Genomic DNA, 22,195 nt, shown 5'->3' on the forward strand with positions numbered 1-22,195 from the left:
TGATATTTGATTGCGCTAGTCACCTCACAACAGGTATCTAGCAGAGGCAGGATATTCAGCTGATCCTAAAGTACGATGTTCTCTTCTTTGCGTAGCTATTAGGCCCAACAGTGAACTTAGGACTTTCTTTGTTGGGCGAATAAGACGTTTGATCGATATTGCCAAACGGAAACCAAATACTGAAACATCATCATGCCGTGCTTTACTGAAAGTCGTACATGGAAACGGGAGTTCTCAGAATTGTTACCAATGAACACACAAATTTTCTAGGTACTTGAAATATTTGGATTTGGCTTTGGCACACAACAGCACCTCCCAGCGATATCTGGGTAACTTCTGTCACAAAACTATCTACGTTATGTAGCTCGTATGTGCACAGAAGGTTTAGTCAGATGCCAGATTCCATTTGGTAGAGGCAGGGCCACAGTGAGAGGTAGCAATCAGACTTCCATACGCGGACCCACCCGGGCCATTGGTATTCGTTTCAATCCAACAGGACTTGAATAAAGGCAATTTTCAGGTAGCTGAGCATGTTTTTTCATCTCCGTGGGAAATGGTCGTAATGGTACTCACCACTGAACACTACGTGACACTATGGCGCATGCACAATTCCTTAGACGACTTTCACGCACGACTGGTATGCAAACAATCAACGATTTCGTGCTCTATTATTTCGTGTTGCTTTTTTCTTTAGTTCAGAAAATTCGCTGAACAACAAGATGTCCATTTCAACAAGCGAAACTTCCGCGCGAACTCGAAAAACTGTCAATGTGTTGCAAACTAGTAAGTTCGGATTACGTGGTGTCGACTACGAATGGCTTTGCAGGACAAAGTAAAAGCCACTAACACATTGTTAGTTTCACTTTTTCAAAGTTTCGGAAGTTCCACAGCGGCACTAAAGCACAGAAATACCATCTTAAATATGCAGCTGTGAAGCGCGATCCAATGATGTTCTCTTACAGCTGGACTTCCCGTCTACTCGTAATGATTTCTATCTGAAGGCTACGCCTACACTAATACATTAATGAATCAAATAAATTTGATCGAAACTTTACCATCAATTGGCTGTGTTGCAATAATGCACTGGTTATTATCTGCAAACGCTTAAAAACTGCTCACCCATATTGCACCATATGAGCCTACTCGTTAAGATTGGTCTTTTTTTCTGTGTATTTAAAAACACAAAAATTTCTACATCAAAACACTTTTCTGGTATATACATGTCATCACATGTTGTAAACTTTCCAGAAGATAGCAATGATTTCAAGAGACGTTGTAATGGAATAGTTGCGAATCGACAACGAAGCTTATGTCACATTTATATTATGCTCATGAAATCGAATATATTTAACCACGCTATAAAAGAAGCTGATATTAACATTCACCAAAATCCAAGGGATGCTTCGCCTAGTTCTTTCTTTTCTGCTTGTTGTTGTAAGTTTGATTCAGTTCATAAAATTCGTGTATGTTGCCGACAAAGCAAGGACGATCAGTAGCTTTGCGGACAAGAGAACCTCTGCAACCATTCTCAGATCATCTTTAGCTTTCTGAAACTCATATTTAGCCGCACAAGCCGTGCATAAACTCAATTTTGAATTATGAATGAGAAAATTTTGCAGAGAAAAAAGTCGGCATGCTTTCTTGCCTCCTCATCGTTACACCAGTTTATTGCCCGAGAATTTGATGAATTTTAAATTGAGGCAGTACCTGAAACAGAATAAGACTAATACATCACATCAAACTTAACTTAAGTATTGCAACTTTCAATCCAACAAACATCTTTCGACTCTTTTTAAACAAATCTTAAAGTGTTACCAAGATAAATCCTATCCGAGAGTATAACGACATACTTTCGGTGCAATATGGCCGCGTATACGAGTCTGATTGCTACCTGCACGTGGTGGCCCTGCTTTAACTAAACGCCATCAGGCGTTCGAGTGTACGCACTGGGAACGTACGAGCTATATAACCTGCACTGTTATATGGCGAAAGCTTCCCATACACTGCAAAAAGGTGCTGTCGTCCAGCACACCGCCAAAGCCCATAACCTGAAAGGTCAACTTCCTGAAGGAAACTCTCAATTTCCTCATGGAATCTTTGGCAACAACCATTCGTTTCGTCACGCTGAACTGCCGAACACTATCGAGTGAACTCCAACAAGCTGCTCTATCCAGACCTCTGCGATATCTCTGCGTGCCTTTTGCTGCACTGCAGGAAACACACATGAGAGACCGGCCCGTCATCAGCATTGAAAATTACACCATATACTGCGGTGATGCTGATGAGAACAAAGTAGGTGGCTTCGCGATAGCTGTGAGGAACGATTACAAGAACCTGGTGGAGGAATTTAGCCCAACGTCGTCTAGATGCACCTTTTTACGACTGCGGGATCGCAGAGGACGTAAACTCTGGATCGTAAGTGCTCACGCACCAACGGAAACCGCTGAGGACAACAGTAAGGACGCCCTCTATGATGAACTCAATGCGTTGATGTCTAAAATACCAAGCCAGCAGGTGGTCACTGTCGGAATCGACGCAAATGCGAAGATGGGACTCGAACAGCAATCCGATGTGCTAGGAAAATAGTACTATGCAGCGGAGCGCACGTCGGACAGCGGTGATCGTCTGGTCGATTTGTGCGAACAGACGGGCCTCATCACCGCTTCCACATTTAAGAGGAATCATCGACGCCATCAGCTCACGTGGCAGGGGTCAACCCTTTTAACGCCTGAAGAGCAGCGCAAGCGGAAGATGAGGACTCTTCAGCTTCAGCTCGACTACGTTCTGGCGAGGAACATTCCTCGGTCAGATATCCGAAAATCTAGAGCTGTTTGGGACGTCGCGTTCGACTCTCCTCACCGAGGCTGTCTTCTCAACGCGCTCCGCGCCGATGGAGTACCAGGAAAGTTCGTTCGCTTCCTTGATGACATGAATCAGCGAACAACTGCTGCAGTTCGAACACAAGCCGGATGTACAACACCGTTTGAAGTGGTAACTGGAGTAAGACAAGTGGCAGGACCTTTCCTGTTCAATTTCGCAATCGACGACATTATGCGAAGAACAGTCGACCAGTGTCCTGCCGACATTGTCTTAGCACCATCAGGGTGCCCCTTGACTGACCTCGAGTACGCCGACGATGTCGTTATATTCGCGGAAAGCAGTACGAAAATTCAACATGTTGTCAACCTTGTATCGAAGCTGGCTGCAGACTATGGACTACGCCTACGCCCTGATAAATGCAAGCAGATGTGGACCTCTTCGAGACTTTGAACGGGAATCAGGGTGGACGGACAACCGATAGAACTCATCGATGAGTTCTGTTACCTAGGCTGTACGCTGAAGAACAATGGCAGCTACGAGAGAGATGTTCAGCAAAGATGCGCTAAGGCCACTTCTGCATTTGACTCCTTAACGAAATGCCTGTGGTCGACCCCCATCACCAACGAAGTCAAGCTGCGAGTCTATCTATCCGCAATTTGCTCCATCATGATGTACGGATCGGAGACTTGGGCAGCACCATCAACGGTTATGGAGAGGCTTGACTGCACGGAACGAAAGCTGCTTAGACGGCTACTTGGCTACTTTTAGCCTAGGATATGTCACAATGAAGATCTTTACGCAGAAATTGATGTGGTATACCTGCGAATGACACGTGGAAAACATCAACCTCCTGCACCGCCATCGAAAGTGGCTAAAGTAAATCGTCTTCGCTTCTTTGGTGATATATTAAGAAGACCGGCAGATCGCCTTGTTCAACGAGTTCTGAGGAGTTCGTCGGGCTCGAGCTTGAAGAAGCCACCTGGCCGAAAAAACTTCTGGACTGAGGCGGTGAAAGAGGACCTGAGGACACTCGGCGTGGATAGGCAGTTCAGGCGAGACGTAAGGTTTCGCAGAATATGGATCAGCGACGAATGGATTGATTCTGTGCAAGCTCTCGCAGAAGATCGAGAAGGTTGGGCAGAGCTGTGTTCAAGGACGGCACACCTCGGCGGAGATGCGGGTAATCGCGTCAGACGATGACATCAGCCCGCCGATTGAGTCAAGTAAGTCATGGCCAAAATATAGGCTATTTCTAGGGAGTTCAGGACGTATTCTCATCTCCGTGGGAAATGATTACAGTAGTACTCGGCAGTGACCACTCCAATAAAATCGGCATGCACGACGACTAGACGACTTTTACGAACTGGTAAGTAATGGATGACTTTTTTTGCTCCTCCATTCCATGTTCCTTTATTCATTCTCTCAGTTCGACGAATTTGCTGAACAGCAAAGTATTCATTTCCACAAACGAAACTTTCGCGAATTACAAAGAAACATCAGTGGATTGCCAGTGGCTATGTACGGATTACGCGGTGTCGACTGCGAGCAGGTTCTTTATGAGAGAATAAGTGAAAACAGGAGACAAATGTTGACTAGTATCTTCTTACAGTTACGACAGTTCCTCAGCGGCATCAGGGCCCAGAAGTACCATCTTCAGTATGCGTCTGTGAAGTGCGGTCCAATGACATTCTCGTTCTGCATGGGCTTCTCATGCAATCCTGATGATTTCGGCGTGAACGGTTACAACAGGACTACCCATACTGCATACAAAAAATGAGGGCCACCTAGAAATAAATCTTGTCAGCAATATTTTCACATTTTGGATGAGAGGCAGATAAAAAGAAAAAAAAATAAGTTCGGATTGGTTACTTTGAATTATTTCGGCGTTGGAAACGTTTGAAAATCCTGTCGGCTGTTTGTACAAAACTGCTTGATTATTTGAGGTGTTGAACTTATTTAGTTCCTTGAGAATATTAGGTCGGTCAGGGTTATAATTCCCTTCACCTTAGTTTTATAATTCCCATCACCTTAGTTTAAGTACTATGATGTTTCATTGACTGTCTGATCTATTTACATCTGCTATCTAGATACTCCGTTGCTGTGATTCAAGAGACAAACCTCATGGTTATGATGCACACCTAACCATCCAATTCTGGTAGACAGATTTACAGGTGTCCAGTAAATTTATACTTACTTAGATACTTAGATGGCCCGTCTTCACTCGACGTGCGGGCCCAGCATCTCTTCCACTCGTTTCGTTCCCTCGCCATTGTCATCCAAGATGTTCTCAAGTTTCGTGAGTGACGTTGACGAGGTCCTTGAGCCGTACCCAGCTGAGCTCTCAGCTGGTCCATCCGTGCAGCGAACACGTCACTCCATCTCGTTGGCGGTCTCCCTCGGGGGCGTTTAGCGTCCCTTGGGATCCACTCTAGCGTTCTTTTAGTCCATCTATCGTCGATTCTTCTCATGATGTGACCGGCCCATCTATGTTTTGCTTTCGATACATATTCCGCTGGGTAGCGAAGACGGGACATTCCTCTTAAGTCGGAGCTACGAACACCGGCAAGGTGTTGTGTGCGCCGGTTAAACTTCAGGAGACATCTCTCAAGGGCTCTGTGGGTAGTAAGTAGCTTCCTAGACGTGGCCGCGGTGTCTGCCCACGTCTTCGCTGCGTAACAGAGCGCTGGAAGGACTGTCGAGTCGAACAGATGAGCACGAAGATCATGGTCCGTCAGTTGGTCCGTAGCTTCCCTGACGGCTGCGAATGCTGCCCGTGCTGCTCTCATTCTTCTATTCAGTTCTTCCTTCAAGTCGTTTTCCATGTTCATAGAACGTCCGAGGTATACGTATGACGGAGTTTCCACGATTTGGGAGCCTTCAAGTTGTACTCCTCCGTCCTCGCAGTGCGCGTTCTTCATGAACTGTGTCTTCTTTCTGTTTATTCGTAGTCCTATTCTCTTCCCTGCTTCGTTCAATTCGTTGAGCATCGTTTCTGCTTCATTGGTACTGCTCGAAAAGAGAACGATGTCGTCCGCGAAACGAAGGTTCGAGAGAAATCTTCCATCAACACGTATACCCCTTTCTTCCCAGGATAGTGATTTCATTATCCATTGCAGTGCAGCCGTGAACAGCTTCGGCGATATAGTATCGCCTTGTCGTACCCCCCTTCCAATGGGTATGGTGAGAGGGCGGTGGAAAAGCTGTATCCTAGTCGTGCATCATTCGTAGCAATTGGCTAATGTCCTCACATACGACGCGTCCACACCTTGATCGACCAGCGCTGACAGTATTGCATTCGTTTCTACGCTGTCAAAGGCTTTCTTATAGTCGACGAAGGTTAGAACAAGGGGCAGGCGGTATTCCCGGCAACCCTTTATGACCCTCGACACGGTCTGGATGTGGTCCAAGCAGCTGAACCCTTGGCGGAATCCAGCTTGTTCTTGACGCTGGGCTTCATCCAGCGTCCTAGATATGCGTGTGAGGATGATCTTGGTGAATACTTTGTATAACACGCTCAGCAAGCATATCGGACGGTAGTTCCGAAGGTCCTCTCAGTCACCTTTCTTATGGATAAGAACGGTTCGCGAGGTCTTCCACTGGTCTGGGATCCTTTCTTTCTGAAGATAGGATGTCATGTGCACTGCTAAGATTACATGAAGCGGATGGCCACCAGCCCGAAGAAAGTCTGCTGATATAAAATCAGGTCCGGGGGCTGTGCCAGGTTTCATGCTCTTGATAGCGACTCGTACTTCCGAAGGGAGAATCCGTGGTAGAGCTTCGCCAGTGGGGATGATTGGGCTTGACACAGGAGTTGATGAACGGAAAAGGTTCGAGTAGAACCTCTCCGTAATGATTTCCATCTCACGACGAGAAGTGCGAGTCCCGTCTTCGCTCAGCAAGGTTGCTAGCGGAATATTATATTCGCGGAGATCCCTGCGGCACTTCTTTAGACTCGTTCTTCTTTGTGCTGCTTCTAGAATCTTCTTCTGCCTGTACTTCAAAAGATCCTCCTGCAACGCTTTTCTGCAGCTATTGTTTGCTACTAACTGCTCAATGTGCGATGCATTCGGATCAAGCCTCAAAGCCCTTCTTCTTCCTAACAATTCCTTGGTGGTCTTCGAAATTCGATCCAAGTTTGTCGTGCGCGACTTCGAGGCACGTTCAGCACAGGCTCGTAATCCTCTGAGCAGCATCTCGTAGTCCACGTTTGGGTCCTCCTCGATGTGCCAGTCACCTTGGGACAGGGAGTCCTCAAGTGCGCAATCGTCGTAGACGACTTCTTTTCTCCTTCGTTGCCGATAGCAGATGTTCTTTTCCATCGTGTGGCTAAGACGTATTTTCGCACGAAGGAGACGGTGATCAGAACCACTACAAAAGGATGGTACTACTGAGACGTCAAGTAGACACCACCTCCGGTTGGTGAGTATGTGGTCGATCTCCGCACGAGTCGCGCCATTGGGCGATTCCCATGTCCACCGACGATGATCTTTTTTCATGAAAAGAGAGTTCCCATGAAAGAGGCGAGCGGCAGACAACAGCCCGGCGAGACGATTGCCATTTTCATTCCGGTCCCCTAGTCCAAATCTTCCAATCCTGTATTCCTCTTCTGTGGCCTTTCCTAGTTTTGCGTTGAAGTCTCCGACAACGAATTTGTAAAAGGACTTCTCGTTGTGGACTACTTCCTCCAGCTCCTCGTAAAACGCGTCCAATTCGGAATCATCAGCTGCTGATGTTGGTGAATAGCAGTTGATGATACTAATGGATTTTTGGCGCAGAGGGCGGAGGCGAAGAATGGCCAGACGAGGTGACAGGATCTCGTGAGAATCGACGAGATGGACGACAGATGGGTGCACAACGAAACCAACACCGCCTACATTTCGCGACGGAACCTTCTCTCCACGAATGACGAGTGTACCGTCATTCATCTGTCGTACGTCGCTCCTTCTGCACTTGGTCTCCTGCAGAGCAATCACGTGAAATTTGATACGCTCTGCAGCTCCGAGAAGGGCATGCAGGTCGGCGTCTGTGGAAACTGTTCTCGCGTTGTAAGTACACAGTCTGAGACAGTCTCCATGGCGAGTCGTGCGTGTGTCGCCTTGGTCCAGAATCAATGACGTCCTGAGCAACCTGAGATTTGATCGCCTCTCACCGGTCGCCATACCGTCCGACTTCTGAGACGGCAGGCCCAGTGTGCAGGGTACTGAGGCAGTGAATATGCTGGAGTGGCAAAGAGACTTTTCCCCAAACTAAGCAGCCATGCCACGGCGAGCTTAGCTTTCACCACACGTCGTCGCCCAACCTATATGGATCAGGGAACCACCTTGCGACATTTTGCCAAGACGGTGGTGAATCTTAGCAGCAGTTTACTCTTAGCTAGGCTTCCGATTCCGAGAAGTCGGAATGTCGGAAGTGTCGAACTCCTTCTCAGCTTGGGAGACCCTGCCGGAGGACGAACCTCCGCTGTGCATCGCAGTTCGACGCGCAGTGTCACCTCCACGCCACTATGAGGCGGTAAACCGTTGTGGAGGAAAATTTATACAGGCGTCAACATGTCAACATGTCAACATGAAGCACGGTGTAGTTGCGCAGGAGCTTGCGCTCGAAGCGCTGAGGTGAAGCGGGATCGAGTGGAGATCCCTTCTACCACCGTTCATTGACGCAGTTCTCCACCTCGATTCCAACCGCTGTCTCCACAGCACCGCTTCGAGAGCAACCGCACTGTACCGTGCTTCATGTCGTTTTCACCCAGCTACAGCTTTTGCTGTGCACAACTCTGCTGAGGTGGCCTATATGTGTTTGTTGCTACCTCCTTGCAGTAGCACTTCTTATACTGACAGCAATCAGACATTCAAGTGCACTTTCTGGGAACGCTAAATAACCTCTGTAGTTATATTATGGCCCAAATTCTACATATTGATTGGACAAGTTCCTAAAGTCTGCATAGGACCTACGTCAGCAGCTATCCGTCACGTCACGCTGAAGTGTCGAACAATGTCGAGTGAACTCCAAGTTTTGTGCAAACTTCCGCGACATCTCTCTGCACAACGCTACAAAAAGCGACCGCTGCAGCGAAACATGCATCTGAAGAATGTCTGTCATCACCACCGGTGACTACTGCAGCGATGGTGCTGAGAAGGCTGGATGCTATACGATAGCTGTGAGAGCACGTCCACTTATGCAACTGTCCATGCTTCATGTCGTTTTGACCCGACTCTAGGTCACTTTTGGCTAAGCAGTTTGGCAATACGCATCATTCCGTTGGATGTGGTTCATGGGCGCATGGCATGGAAAGAATCGACATCTTGCTTCGCTGTCGAAAGCAGCCACAAGAAGTCGTTATCGTTTCTTCGGTCACATTATGAGGAGGCTAGCAGGTCGCCTTGTTCATCTTTCTTTGAAGAGCTCTCCTGAGTTCAAGAGGGAAACCACAAACGGAACTTTTGGAGGGACGTGATGAAGGAGGGTTTGAGAAAAAATAATGTCGAAAAGCGCTTTAATCGGGACGTTAAAATTTCGCATGGTATGATGGAATAGCGACAAGTGGACTCAATCGACGCAAACTCTCAGTAAAGATCGAGAAGATTGTGCTGTGCAACGCTCAGGAATCACATCTTCTTCAAATATTGTAATCGCTTCAAGCAATAATACAAATTCTTCGATTAAGTCAGTTTAGTAAACCACTTCTACTTTTCCTAAGTTGGTTTTTACAACGACCATGATGACGGAAAGGTGCACATCTCTTTTAGTTCACTCCGTAAACCAGTGACTACTGACTAAACGAAAAACGTGAGGTGTTTCAAATTTCTCTTTTTTTTTGCTTCCACATCCCTCCAATGGTTGCGGATTTCCATTCAAAGCAAATCATATAGTAGATTCAGGAGATAGAAATCCACTAACCAATTCTGTGACTTGGAGTTGTATTCTACTAGAGGTGTGGTTTCTGCTGTAACAATAAAGTCCCTGCTGGTCAGAAAATACAAATATGTCGAGCTTTCTCTTTGTGCTCTTATATGCATATACAGAAAAAAAGATAGTAAATATTTATGTTCACTTCTCTCACAATGGGGTGAAAAAGGTCCCATAAAAACTCTCAAAATCCATTTATATTCCAATCCGATAGCATTCATTCTCAATGAATCCCAGTTCTTTTCACTCTCGCTAGTGTGAATAGGAATAGACAGGAAGCAAGTAGTAGTGAGCCCTGGAAAATAACATCGACTTGTGAAAGTCATTCAAAAAATCGTGCACAACTAATCAAATAGATCAGTCAGAAAAAGGTCAAAAAACTATGATGTTTGGAGGAGAAACCTTCGGCTGAGGAATGCTTGAATTTTTTGACGGATACATTTTCAATCAATAGCGAGGCATTTCATTGTACAAGTTACACAAATTGTGCAAATGAAAATAAATCATAAATTTTTCACTCCACTATAGTTTAACATGAATATCACACAACCCACAGCGGGTTTGATTGATCAGTTTTTTTTCTTGAATTTTTGACGAGAATAAATTTAAGAAAAAACGAGTCGGACACAGTCAGCCATATCTTTCCTAGCACCTCGGTAGCTGAGATAAAACTACGAAATACAATAATTGCATAATACAAATGAAATAATTGAAAAAACCTACAGCAACAATAGCAACTCGTCTCATCCATCGTGTCTCACCGATATTCTTCGGTGCCAATCTTGAATGATGCTGATTTCGGCCTGATTGCATTTCCCACCAATCCCAGGTGAGGAGGATACAGCCAGCAGCGCACAGCACGCAACCAAGAACGTTCCAAAAAAGCTCCTGTAGAGGAAAAAAAAGAAGAGAGAAAAATGAGCTGAATGTGATCACCAAAAGAACTGCACCTCCAACTGCACATCAAAATTTTCTTTCATATACCCAAGAATTTGACTAACTGGTTGCTTGATGTTAGTAGCGGTGTTGTACTGATACTAGTTTTATCGTCAAAAAAATGATTTTGGCACTTTAATGCGAAAAGATCATTCGCAAACGAATTCGGATATGGTTGGATCAAAACGTGAAGTTCAGTCCGGTTGCGTAAGCGGCTGCACTCGAAGAGGTGCGGTGAATCTAGCGGTTAGGATCGACGCGGATCGACGCTACGCGCGTGATCCACCTGTAGCGATAATTGCTGCTAGGTTCCGTCTTGAATCCTCACTGCTACGTTAGCGCAAGACTTCGAAAGCAGCCGCTCGTGCAACCGAACCGAGCTTCATGTCATTTTGACCACACTACACGTCGACCGTCTGTTAAAAGATTGAAATCATCCTAGGGGTGTTGCAAAAAAACAATTGTATTAGCTACACTGGACAAATTTCATGGTTCCTTTCCTCTTTTTCTTTGGAACGCTGGTTTTTTCAAACGTTTCGTGAATTATCGTTTTCGCTTCGATTGAATTCGGTCTTCATTCTTTTCTTTGAGTTGGTACTTTGAACGGTTTTAAACTCCACGAATATCCACGATTATTTATGATCCAATTCGTGGCTCATCGCGTCAACCTCAAAGTATACCAGAAGAGAAGTCTGATACATCGCAGATTGCAATTTACTCCAGTCACTAACTCTTCTAAATTCTTAACAAAAACGCTTCTGAATGTACCACAACTCCTGGAGAAAGCCAAGCAACCAGTTAGTCAAATTCTTGGGTATATGAAAGAAAATTTTGATGTGCAATTGGAGGTGCAGTTCTTTTGGTGATCACATTCAGCTCAACTGTCTCTCTTCTTTTTTTTCCTCTACAGGAGCTTTTTTGGAACGTTCTCGGTTGCGTGCTGTGCGCTGCTGGCTGTATCCTCCTCACCTGGGATGGGTGCGAAATGCAATCAGGCCGAAATCAGCATCATTCAAGATTGGCACCGAAGAATATCGGTGAGACACGATGGATGAGACGAGTTGCTATTGTTGCTGTAGGTTTTTTTCAATTATTTCATTTGTATTATGCATTCAATTATTGTATTTCGTAGTTTTATCTCAGCTACCGAGGTGCTAGGAAAGATATGGCTGACTGTGTCCGACTCGTTTTTTCTTAAATTTATTCTCGTCAAAAATTCAAGAAAAAAAAAACTGATCAATCAAACCCGCTGTGGGTTGTGTGATATTCATGTTAAACTATAGTGGAGTGAAAAATTTATGATTTATTTTCATTTGCACAATTTGTGTAACTTGTACAATGAAATGCCTCGCTATTGATTGAAAATGTATCCGTCAAAAAATTCAAGCATTCCTCACCCGAAGGTTTCTCCTCCAAACATCATAGTTTTTTGACCTTTTTCTGACTGATCTATTTGATTAGTTGTGCACGATTTTTTGATTGACTTTCACAAATCGATGTTATTTTCCAGGGCTCACTACTACTTGCTTTCTGTCTATTCCTATTCATACTAGCGAGAGTGAAAAGAACTGGGATTCATTGAGAATGAATGCTATCGGATTGGAATATAAATGGATTTTGAGAGTTTTTATGGGACCTTTTTCACCCCATTGTGAGAGAAGTGAACATAAATATTTACTATCTTTTTTTCTGTATATGCATATAAGAGCACAAAGAGAAAGCTCGACATATTTGTATTTTCTGACCAGCAGGGACTTTATTGTTACAGCAGAAACCACACCTCTAGTAGAATACAACTCCAAGTCACAGAATTGGTTAGTGGATTTCTATCTCCTGAATCTACTATAGGATTTGCTTTGAATGGAAATCCGCAACCATTGGAGGGATGTGGAAGCAGAAAAAAAAGAGAAATTTGAAACACCTCACGTTTTTCGTTTAGTCAGTAGTCACTGGTTTACGGAGTGAACTAAAAGAGATGTGCACCTTTCCATCATCATGGTCGTTGTAAAAACCAACTTAGGAAAAGTAGAAGTGGTTTACTAAACTGACTTAATCGAAGAATTTGTATTATTGCTTGAAGCGAATACCATCTTCGAAGATAATGTCATTCCTGAGCATTGCACAGCACAATCCTCTAGATCTTCAGTAAGAGTTTGCGTCGAGTGAGTCCACGTGTCGCTATTCCATCATACCATCCGGAAATTAACGTCCCGATTAAAGCGCTTTTCGACGTTAATTGTTCTCAAGCGCTCCTTCATCACGTCTCTCCAAAAGTTCCATTGTGGCTTCCCTCTTGAACTCAGAAGAGCTCTTCAAAGAAGAATGAACAAGGCGACCTGCTAGCCTCCTCATAATGTGACCGAAGAAACGATAACGACTTCTTGTGGCTGCTTTCGACAGCGAAGCAAGATGTCGATTCTTTCCATGCCATGCACCCATGAACCACATCCAAAGGAATGATGCGTATTGCCAAAATGCTTAGCCAAAAATGGCGGAACGAAATTTAGCGCATCTTTGCTCATTGTATAGCTCTCATTATTTTTCAGCATCCCAGTTAGTAGAACTCATCCGCGACTTCCTGCGATTTCCCCTCCTTTATTTTCGTGAAGGGCCACATCTGACACACTTATCAGGACGCAGACGTAATCCATTGACCGCAGCTAGCTTAATAGCAGCGGCATCTGCATTAACATATATGTGTTGATATCACAACAACATTTTGTTGGTGACCACTGGTGTTTGAAGGACAGGAGTTTTTCGTTGATTATCGCAAGGAAGTAGGCGAAATAACTTTTGTGCTGTTCCATCAGCATGATGAGAAGATGGCCATAATGGAAGAATGGAAGAAGTCATTCTTTGCTCGTTCATCTAAGCTTCAGATTTCAAAAAATATCAACTGCATTCCTAGTACCGCTGCTAAACTTTGACCACTCTCCTAACGATCAGCACCGATCAGTTGTTGTGGCCAAGACAAAAGTGATTTGTTCCTGCTCTTGGCGTCCTGTGTCAATTGTTTGCGGGGTTTAATAAGCCGGTTCGAGATTATTCTCTCAAAAATTTTGTAAATAATATACAGCATTCCCATCTGGCGGTTACCGTTATCCTCATATTCATCGCAAGATGACACAATTTCCTTTGCAAATCGGATTGTCGTACATTTTCGCATTCGCATCGATTCTGACAACTACCGAATCGCTCCACGGATCTCCCTCACTAGGAGGATCACAGCCGGTTAGTCGCGGGGCTACGTGGCGCGTCCCCGGGTGGCGGATAGGGGGCTAATCGCGGACCAAAAGCGACCTTGTGCTTGCCCAGAGACGCAGGTGGATTCAGGGGATCGACTCCCTGTTTCTGCTGAGCCAGGACTGACTCATGACATCCTTGTATCTCGCACGTCGGTTCGGTCAAAAGCCTGCAATCAAGTGACTGGGAGGTGCAAGGGAGGCGGTTTGGAGTCGCCTCCAACAAATAAGCTCCACATGTCCACTCCGGGAGAACGAAAGTTCTCCCGAAAACTCATGGGACTAGAGGCTTGCAACCTGCCAATGGGTTTTAAAAAAAATTACGCAAAACACAGTAATAGAAAAGAGTCTCCTGATTACGCAGGAAAGCCTGATACGGTAGCGCCAAGTAGGACGTTGTTGCAGGAGTCATGTAGGCTACCAAAACGGAAAAGGACTAGGATGGCGATCTGTACTTATAACGCACGTACGTTTGCATCGAAAGCGGCCATCGAAGATCTGATGATGCAAGCCAAGAAGATCAAGTACGACGTCATCGGACTGACCGAGACGAGACGACGTCACTCTCTCAACGCCGTATATGAAACTGGAGAAGAACTGTTCTTAGGAACATGCGACAGTAGAGGTGTTGGTGGAGTTGGCGTTTTAGTCAACACGAGTATGACAAAGAACATCGACTCTTTTGAACAACTTACGACCCGAATTGGACGTCTGTGGATGAGAAGATGTGGCCCAACACCAGCTTTGACTATCTTCGTCGCTTACGCTCCAACATCAAGCTACGAAGAAGAAGAAGAAGTTGAAGCTTTCTATATGGACCTGGAGAAGTTCTACCGAGAAGATCATGCCTTCTACAAGGTCATAATTGGCGATTTCAACGCCAAGTTTGGCCCAAGAAGAACGCTGGAGGAACTTCACATCGGGACCCACGGCCTACAATGGAATGACCAGGGGGAGAGGCTCTCCGAGTTCATCATGACGACTAAGACCATCCATGGGAACTCGCAATTCCAGAAGCCCTCCTCTCTATGCTGGACGTGGGAGTCACCTGGTGGAGGGTACCGTAATGAAATAGACCACATCATCGTCAATAAAAGGTTCTGCCTGACGGACGTCGGTGTTGTACCAAAGTTCTATACGGGATCGGACCATCGCCTCCTCCGAGGAAGATTTTCCTTCACAAAGAGAGCAGAGAAAGCAGCCAAGTTCAGGGAGAGAAATCCCAGGACTGCCATCAACTGGGATCTCTTCGCTACGCAATCCGGCTTTTGGGAAGATTCCGCAATGGACAACATCGACGAGGAATATGACCGGCTTGGTGAACACCTTCACGACTGCGCGAAGAAGGCTGAGAGTTTTAAAACCACCAAGAGGCGCCTGTCTCTTGAAACTCTTGAGCTGATACGCCAGCGTGGAGCAGCACGAGCCGCAGGGAACCAAGAACTCACGTCCGAGCTCGTAAGGCTTTGCAGAGAGGCAATAAAGGAAGACCTTAAAGAGAGAAGAGCAGAAGTGCTGGCTGAAGCTGCAGAGGCGGGGAAAAGCATCCGCTATGCCCGTCGAGACTTCGCCAGTCGCAAGACAAGGATGACTGCTCTCCGGAACCCAAAGGGAACAGCCATTGCATCGAGAAGGGGGATGGAGAAAATCATCTACGACTTCTACTCTGATCTCTTCGACAGCCATGTCCACTTACCTCCTCCCCATCTGAGGGAAGATGGACAAGTCATTCCAGAGGTTCTCCCGTCCGAAATACGACATGCCATCATGTCAGTAAGAAATCGTACGGCACCCGGTCCTGACAGAATAAGACCAGAACACTTGAAGAGCCTTCCGCCAGTACTCATCAACACCCTGGCGAGGCTCTTTACACGTTATCTGTCGGAATGCAAGGCTCCTAAACAGTGGAAAACCAGCAAGACCGTGTTGTTGTATAAAAAGGGAGATCTACATGACATCGGCAACTATCGTCCAATCTGCTTACTGTCAGTCATCTACAAGCTCTTTACAAGAGTAATCCTTAATAGGATTGAAAAGTCTTGGATGAAGGACAGCCATGCGAGCAAGCAGGGTTTCGAAAAGGATTCAGCACGATTGACCACATTCACACTGTTTCGAAACTCATCGAGGTATCACGAGAGTACAAGATGCCGCTCTGTCTCACCTTCATCGACTTGAAAAAGGCCTTCGACTCAGTTGAGACGGAAGCGGTCGTGGAAGCCTTGGACAACCAAGGCGTCCCTACTCAGTACATAAAGGTACTTCGAGAGTTGTACAGTAACTTCACGACCGGATTTTCGCCATTCTACAACATCGTCATTGACGTGAAGAGGGGGGTCCGACAGGGTGATACAATTTCACCGAAAATATCCACAACCCTATCCCTCGAGAACGCAATGCGAAAGTTGGAATGGGACGACATGGGAGTGAAGGTTGATGGTCGGCAGCTACACCATTTGCGCTTTGCTGATGACATCGTCCTGATAACACCTAGCATCAGCCAAGCGGAACGAATGCTGACCGAATTCGACGAAACATGTGGATGCACCGGTCTTCAGCTGAATCTACAAAAGACGATGTTCATGCGGAACGGTTGGGTCTCGGATGCCCCTTTCACGCTCAACGGAACGATCATATCCGAATGCACCAGCTACGTTTATCTGGGTCGGGAACTGAACATGATGAGATACCTGACACCCGAGCTGGGCAGAAGGAGACGAGCGGCTTGGGGAGCGTACAAGAGCATCGAGGATGTAGTGAAGAAGACCAGGAACACCCAGCTAAGTGCTCACCTCTTCAACACCACCGTACTTCCTTCTTTGACCTATGCTTCGGAAACCTGGGCATTTCGCAAGCACTAAGAAAACGCGGTGAGCGTCATTGAACGCGCAATTAAGAGAGTGATGCTAGGAGTATCCCGTTTCACGCAAGTGAGGGACGGGATTCGAAGTTCTCTCCTACGTCAACGATCGAAGATTAGAGACGTCGCCGCGTTTGCCAAGGAAAGTAAAATAAGGTGGGCCGGACACGTGATGCGCTTTAATGACAACCGTTGGACCAGAGCCGTGAGCGACTGGGTTCCCCACGATATTAAGCGCACTACAGGAAGACCGCCAACCTGATGGTCAGATTTCTTCACGAAGTCCTTCAAAGAAAAATATGATGCTCTTCGGTCCCACGCGAAAGGAGGAACCACAGGGCTACTCTGGCACGCGATCGGGACAAATGGAAGAATTACTGGCGCCCGCTCGACCAGTTCGAAGATCAACGGGAGTCAAGGTGATCAGGGTGATCAAGGTGACCGCATCGCTGACTATCTTGAAGACATCAGCGCACTGAGCCTAGCGTAGAAGGCGTCCTTATTTTTGTCTTCAGCTGCTCCGTATGTACGTGGACATTTATAAAACTAAGAGTTTGATTTCTCTGCGATCTTGCGGTCATACAATGTGCATCCAGATCATGTTGGTCCGGATTTCTCCATCAGATTGTCGTAGTCCTTCCTCACAGCTATCGTATAGCATCCAGCCTTCTCAGCACCATCGCTGCAGTAGTCACCGGTGGTGATGACCGACATTCTTCAGATGCATGTTTCGCTGTAGCGCTCGCTTTTTGTAGCGTTGTGCAGAGAGATGTCGCGGAAGTTTGCACAAAGCTTGGAGTTCACTCGACATTGTTCGACACTTCAGCGTGACGTGACGGATAGCTGCTGACGTAGGTCCTATGCTGACTTTAGGAACTTGTCCAATCAATATGTAGAATTTGGGCCATAATATAACTACGGAGGTTATTTAGCGTTTCCAAAAAGTGCACTCGAATGTCTGATTGCTGTCAGTATAAGAAGTGCTATTGCAAGGAGGTAGCAACAAACACATATAGGCCACCTCAGAAGAGTTGTGCACAGCAAAAGCCGTAGTTTGGTCAAAACGACATGAAGCACGGTGCAGTGCGTAAGCGGTTGCTCTCGAAGCGGTGCTGTGGAGACAGCGGTTGGAATCGAGGTGGCGAACTGCGCCAACGAACGGTGGGAGAAGAGGTCTTTATCCGATTCCAACCGCTACGCTCCACCGCACCGCTTCGAGCGCAAGCTCCTGCGCAACTACACCGTGCATCATGTAATTCTGACTCTACTACATACATGATGTGATATGTTTGATAATTTTGCAATAACGCTGGCTGACAGGTGAGTAGTACAAGCGTCTATAACCTAAAAATCCCTCCAATTGGCATTCTGTCCTATAAGAATGCTTTGATTAGTGGTATCAAATAGTATGAATGATCATTAGCAGTTAACGTAAAAATCTGCAGTTCCCATTCAAACTGTGCCTAAGCCGGACCAGCAGTAAAAGTCTGTGTTCGCCTGCGGTGGGTCTCCTAGCCAACACTGTCCAGGAAGCAATCTACTAGCTGCGCTTGCGCTGCGATATGCGCCTCTGCGATAGGACGAGAACTGCGCCTCTTGAAAAACAACCGCTTGTGTCATTTAATCTTACTACAGTAAGTCGGACCTACGGTAAACGTCATCTCATCCTACTACGGTAGGAATTTGCATTCAACAGTGGTTCTTACGGCCATCCGACGCCTGCATAAATTTACTGGACACCTGTAAATCTGTCTACCAGAATTGGATGGTTAGGTGTGCATCATAACCTTGAGGTTTGTCTCTTGAATCACAGCAACGGAGTATCTAGATAGCAGATGTAAATAGATCAGACAGTCAATGAAACATCATAGTACTTAAACTAAGGTGATGGGAATTATAAAAATAAGGTGATGAGAAATATAACCCTGACTGACCTAATATTTTCAAGGAACTGAATAAATTCATCACCTCAAATAATCAAGTAGTTTGGTACAAACAGCCGACAGGATTTTCAAACGTTTCCAACGCCGACCTAATTCAAAGTAACCAATCCGAACTTATTTTTTTTTCTTTTTATCTGCCTCTCATCCAAAATGTGAAAATATTGCAGACAAGATTTATTTCTAGGTGACCCTCATTTTTTATATGCAGTATGGGTAGTCCTGTTGTAACCCTTCACGCCGAAATCATCAGGATTGCATGAGAAGCCCATGCAGAACGAGAATGTCATTGGACCGCACTTCACAGACGCATACTGAAGATGGTACTTCTGGGCCTTGATGCTGCTGAGGAACTGTCGTAACTGTAAGAAGATACTAGTCAACATTTGTCTCCTGTTTTCACTTATTCTCTCATAAAGAACCTGCTCGCAGTCGACGCCGCGTAGTCCGTACTTAGCGACTGGTAAGCCGCTGATGTTTGTTTCAATTTCACGGAAATTTCTTTTGTTGAAGTGAATACCTTGCTGTTCAGCAAACTCGTCGAACTGCAATTTTTTTTTGAAAGAGCTTGCAGTAATGAAACAAAAAGTCATTTACTGCTTACCAGTTCGTAGAAATCGTCTAAGACATTGTGTTTACCGTTGTCGGTGTAGTGTTCACTGCCAAGTGTTACTGTAACCATTTCCCAGGAGGAAGAGAGGACATGCTGGACTACCTAGACAAGGAATTTTCTGCACTTCTCGCGTTTTAAGTGCACAGGAGACATGCAATTAGGCCCTTCAGTAGGAATTACTCAGAAATCCGCTTACGCCGTACCTTTAGAGAGGGAAGAGCATTTTTTTGGAAATTAATCAATTTGTTTGTTCAATGACCTCATTTGGTGATTTGTTGTTCGCAATTACCTTTAGTACAATGGACCCAGTGCATACGAAATCAGAAGTGATGTTCTCATGAACGGACAAATTGACAACTGCAGCATAAGAGGTTGAGTCGAGTCAAAACCACACGAAGCTCGACGCAGTTGCGCTCAAAGCGGTGCTGATCGGTGCAGTTCGCCATCGTGAACTGCAGCGATTAGTGGTGCTAGCATGGGTCCCCTTGGACTGCTGACCGCTACGGACCAGACGTTTACGCAACTGCACCAGGTTTCATGCCGTTTTGACCCACCTATACCTGCCACAACAAAGCCCCATACCACCAGCACACCCACCAGAACTACATTACATTGTCACATGTCCTGGGTAGGTTAACTTGGGAAGGAAAAGGAACAAACAAGAACGTAGGGATGTGGTGTTGACAGGTATTTGGTAGAAAACAAATATTTTTTTTTTTTTTTTTTTTTAAAAAAATTTTTTTTTTAAAAAAAAAAAAAAAAAAAAAAAAAATTTAAAAAAAAAAAAAAAAAAAAAACCCAAAATAAAAAAAAAAAAAAAAAAAAAAAAAAAAAAAAAATTTTTTTTTATTTTTTTTTTTTTTTTTTTTTTAATAAAAAAAAAAAAAAAATACGTCTGGAATGCACTCACGCTCAAAGCTACCTTCAAGAATATTTCCGTCATGAAATTGTGAGCTCCAGTTAGTGAGAGATGTCTCGCTCCCGTTTTTTTTTTTTGGTTGGAAAGTATTCGTTGCCAGTAAATTTACTGATTTTGTTTCTTCTTCAGGAACATAAGAGATTTCCGCAGAAAGAAATATAATCATGAATAAAATAAATATATTCATTTTCACAGATGGATTCGCACTTACAGCAACAAGCAGAAGAGAAGGAAGTAGACGAAGCATCCTCTGGAATTGGCTAACACGGATTTTAGCCTCTTTTATAGTGCAACTGAATGAATCTCGTTTGAAGAGAATAATGTGAATATGAAATCATCTTGGTTGTCTCCTCAATTTGATAACAGTTTTCTTTTCAATGAAACCACTGACATCTTACGAGAATTTTGCATTAAACGCGAACAATGTAGAAAAGTATTATGGGGCAGGGATTTTTATGCGCTTTTGAACAAGGAGGTATCAAAACGACTTCCTTCGTGGTGCGTTTGTGTTCGAAGCAGCGTGACTTTCAGGCGCTCACAGGTGACGGCAAGCGCGGTGTGTCACGCGGCCATAGAACATCTAGTTTCCACCTAGGTGAGGAAAGAGTCCCACCGCGAAGGATTCTGTTGTAGGCCGTAATCCGTTTTATAGAAAAGGCAACTCACAGAGTTCACAGCTGAGTTACTTCTCTACGAAATACGAACTAGTGGCTACTAAAAACGCTTCCAGACACGCGGTCCTTACGATCGATAACCACCAAATCTGTACATCCGCAATCTTAATTCGAATTTTACGATCAGACTAAAATGGAACAAAGCAAGAAGATCACGATGTTTTCACTTACCGGTTCGTAATTCCGATCCGAGCTGTGTAACTAAGGGTTCCTACAAAGAGGTCGTCGAGTTCTTGCCATATTTCGAAAACAGCAAAAGAAAGCCTTATTAATGTGAATGTGGACCGAAAGTTTGTGAGAGATTTTCATGTCTTTGATTGGTTCAACAAAAAAAAACGCAGAAATGAAAAAAAGCCTAAGCGGTCCCCCAACGATCCAGTCCATGACGTAGAGGAATACGGAGGAAGACTAGATTTAGTCAGAAGTTATTGTTCACAAATATGTGTAAATTATTTTTAAAATATATATATAATTAGTATTAGTTATTTATTAATTATTTATTTGTTCAGAATTTCTATACAGCTCCTCAGTGTCCACGGCTCTTTCGACTCTTTCATCCGCATTTTTTCTAGGAATCTTGCAAAGGAAAAGTGTGAGATAGATATAGAGTCCAGAAAATGTTGGCTGATAAAATAGAAATTAGAAATTGTGTTCACAGTATGTATTTCCCTCTGTCCGGTATATTTGATCACCTGAGCAAACGACCCACGCTACGTCTGTTTGTTCCCATCAGAAGTTCACCGTTGAAATATCCGAGAACATACGCAGTACTGAAAAAATCCAATCTATTTCATCCATTTTTTCCCGAATCCAATCCATAATCTATTTTCATTATGCTAACCGCTATCCACCCCTCAACCGACATTCGTAGGGTCACTGATCGCTGAGAACTGCGGATCAACATTCATCTTATCACTCCTCCATCAAATTCACATTTAAAAACTGTTTCTTCTGCGATACCACAGAAAAATTCCTTGGAAATGCGTGTAGTTGCTTTATTTCTTCCATATTTTGAGTAAAATTGGTTTTCTTTTCTTGTAACCGCACACGTTTGTTTGGTGCACACCTCGTTCCATGCAACGCTCTGATATGATCTTTGATGCGAATCGATCAACTCCGAGCATTGTGTGCGTTTGTGTGCGAACATTTTACTGCTGACGTTTGTTCGACATGATCTTTCTGTTCGCTTCCTTCTGACTTGAATCCTCGTCACTTCTTTTCTCTAAAGATGTACATGGTTAATTTTGAAAGTTTATCAAAATTTGTGTGACTTATTAATTATTTA

At 44.8% G+C, this 22,195-nt stretch overlaps 8 protein-coding genes across 14 annotated transcripts; 4 read left to right on the plus strand and 4 right to left on the minus strand.

Moving 5' to 3' along the window:
• Window positions 1-2,088: 2,088 nt before the first annotated feature.
• RB195_011455 (uncharacterized protein) lies at window positions 2,089-2,586 on the plus strand (the record flags this gene model as incomplete). Its single annotated transcript, XM_064192870.1, has 1 exon — window positions 2,089-2,586. The coding sequence occupies one exon, from the start codon at window positions 2,089-2,091 to the stop codon at window positions 2,584-2,586; it is 498 nt and encodes a 165-aa protein (XP_064050453.1).
• A 165-nt stretch (window positions 2,587-2,751) lies between these two features.
• Window positions 2,752-3,270, plus strand: RB195_011456 (uncharacterized protein; the record flags this gene model as incomplete). Its single annotated transcript, XM_064192871.1, has 1 exon — window positions 2,752-3,270. The coding sequence occupies one exon, from the start codon at window positions 2,752-2,754 to the stop codon at window positions 3,268-3,270; it is 519 nt and encodes a 172-aa protein (XP_064050454.1).
• A 375-nt stretch (window positions 3,271-3,645) lies between these two features.
• On the plus strand, window positions 3,646-4,597 carry RB195_011457 (uncharacterized protein; the record flags this gene model as incomplete). Of its 3 annotated transcripts, XM_064192872.1 has the most annotated exons (4): window positions 3,646-4,000; window positions 4,170-4,186; window positions 4,247-4,369; window positions 4,430-4,597. In XM_064192872.1, the coding sequence occupies 4 exons, from the start codon at window positions 3,646-3,648 to the stop codon at window positions 4,595-4,597; spliced, it is 663 nt and encodes a 220-aa protein (XP_064050455.1). The 3 variants fall into 3 exon arrangements, with proteins under 3 accessions (XP_064050455.1, XP_064050456.1, XP_064050457.1); XM_064192874.1 differs by lacking the exons at window positions 3,646-4,000; window positions 4,170-4,186 and having other exon boundaries at window positions 4,337-4,369; XM_064192873.1 differs by lacking the exons at window positions 4,170-4,186; window positions 4,247-4,369; window positions 4,430-4,597 and having other exon boundaries at window positions 3,646-4,020.
• A 388-nt stretch (window positions 4,598-4,985) lies between these two features.
• Window positions 4,986-5,924, minus strand: RB195_011458 (uncharacterized protein; the record flags this gene model as incomplete). 2 transcript variants are annotated; one of them, XM_064192875.1, is made up of 1 exon in its annotated part: window positions 4,986-5,924. In XM_064192875.1, one exon carries the CDS (start codon window positions 5,922-5,924, stop codon window positions 4,986-4,988), a length of 939 nt encoding a protein of 312 aa, XP_064050459.1. The 2 variants fall into 2 exon arrangements, with proteins under 2 accessions (XP_064050459.1, XP_064050460.1); XM_064192876.1 differs by having other exon boundaries at window positions 4,986-5,807.
• On the minus strand, window positions 4,986-7,979 carry RB195_011459 (uncharacterized protein; the record flags this gene model as incomplete). Of its 2 annotated transcripts, XM_064192878.1 has the most annotated exons (3): window positions 4,986-5,985; window positions 6,073-6,319; window positions 6,380-7,979. In XM_064192878.1, 3 exons carry the CDS (start codon window positions 7,977-7,979, stop codon window positions 4,986-4,988), a joined length of 2,847 nt encoding a protein of 948 aa, XP_064050458.1. The 2 variants fall into 2 exon arrangements, with proteins under 2 accessions (XP_064050458.1, XP_064050461.1); XM_064192877.1 differs by lacking the exons at window positions 4,986-5,985; window positions 6,073-6,319 and having other exon boundaries at window positions 6,372-7,979.
• Window positions 7,980-8,220: 241 nt separating this feature from the next.
• On the plus strand, window positions 8,221-16,765 carry RB195_011460 (uncharacterized protein; the record flags this gene model as incomplete). Of its 3 annotated transcripts, XM_064192879.1 has the most annotated exons (4): window positions 8,221-8,432; window positions 13,739-13,893; window positions 13,996-15,889; window positions 15,994-16,765. In XM_064192879.1, the coding sequence occupies 4 exons, from the start codon at window positions 8,221-8,223 to the stop codon at window positions 16,763-16,765; spliced, it is 3,033 nt and encodes a 1,010-aa protein (XP_064050462.1). The 3 variants fall into 3 exon arrangements, with proteins under 3 accessions (XP_064050462.1, XP_064050463.1, XP_064050465.1); XM_064192881.1 differs by lacking the exon at window positions 8,221-8,432 and having other exon boundaries at window positions 13,783-13,893; window positions 13,986-15,889; XM_064192880.1 differs by lacking the exons at window positions 13,739-13,893; window positions 13,996-15,889; window positions 15,994-16,765 and having other exon boundaries at window positions 8,221-8,436.
• Window positions 12,895-13,110, minus strand: RB195_011461 (uncharacterized protein; the record flags this gene model as incomplete). Its single annotated transcript, XM_064192882.1, has 1 exon — window positions 12,895-13,110. The coding sequence occupies one exon, from the start codon at window positions 13,108-13,110 to the stop codon at window positions 12,895-12,897; it is 216 nt and encodes a 71-aa protein (XP_064050464.1).
• Window positions 16,766-18,898: 2,133 nt separating the features above from the next.
• RB195_011462 (uncharacterized protein) lies at window positions 18,899-20,483 on the minus strand (the record flags this gene model as incomplete). Its single annotated transcript, XM_064192883.1, has 4 exons — window positions 18,899-19,066; window positions 19,127-19,249; window positions 19,309-19,419; window positions 20,448-20,483. The coding sequence occupies 4 exons, from the start codon at window positions 20,481-20,483 to the stop codon at window positions 18,899-18,901; spliced, it is 438 nt and encodes a 145-aa protein (XP_064050466.1).
• Window positions 20,484-22,195: the final 1,712 nt, after the last annotated feature.

Source organism: Necator americanus, chromosome III, assembly GCF_031761385.1.
Source record: "Necator americanus strain Aroian chromosome III, whole genome shotgun sequence".
In the NCBI taxonomy this organism is placed as follows: domain Eukaryota; kingdom Metazoa; phylum Nematoda; class Chromadorea; order Rhabditida; family Ancylostomatidae; genus Necator; species Necator americanus.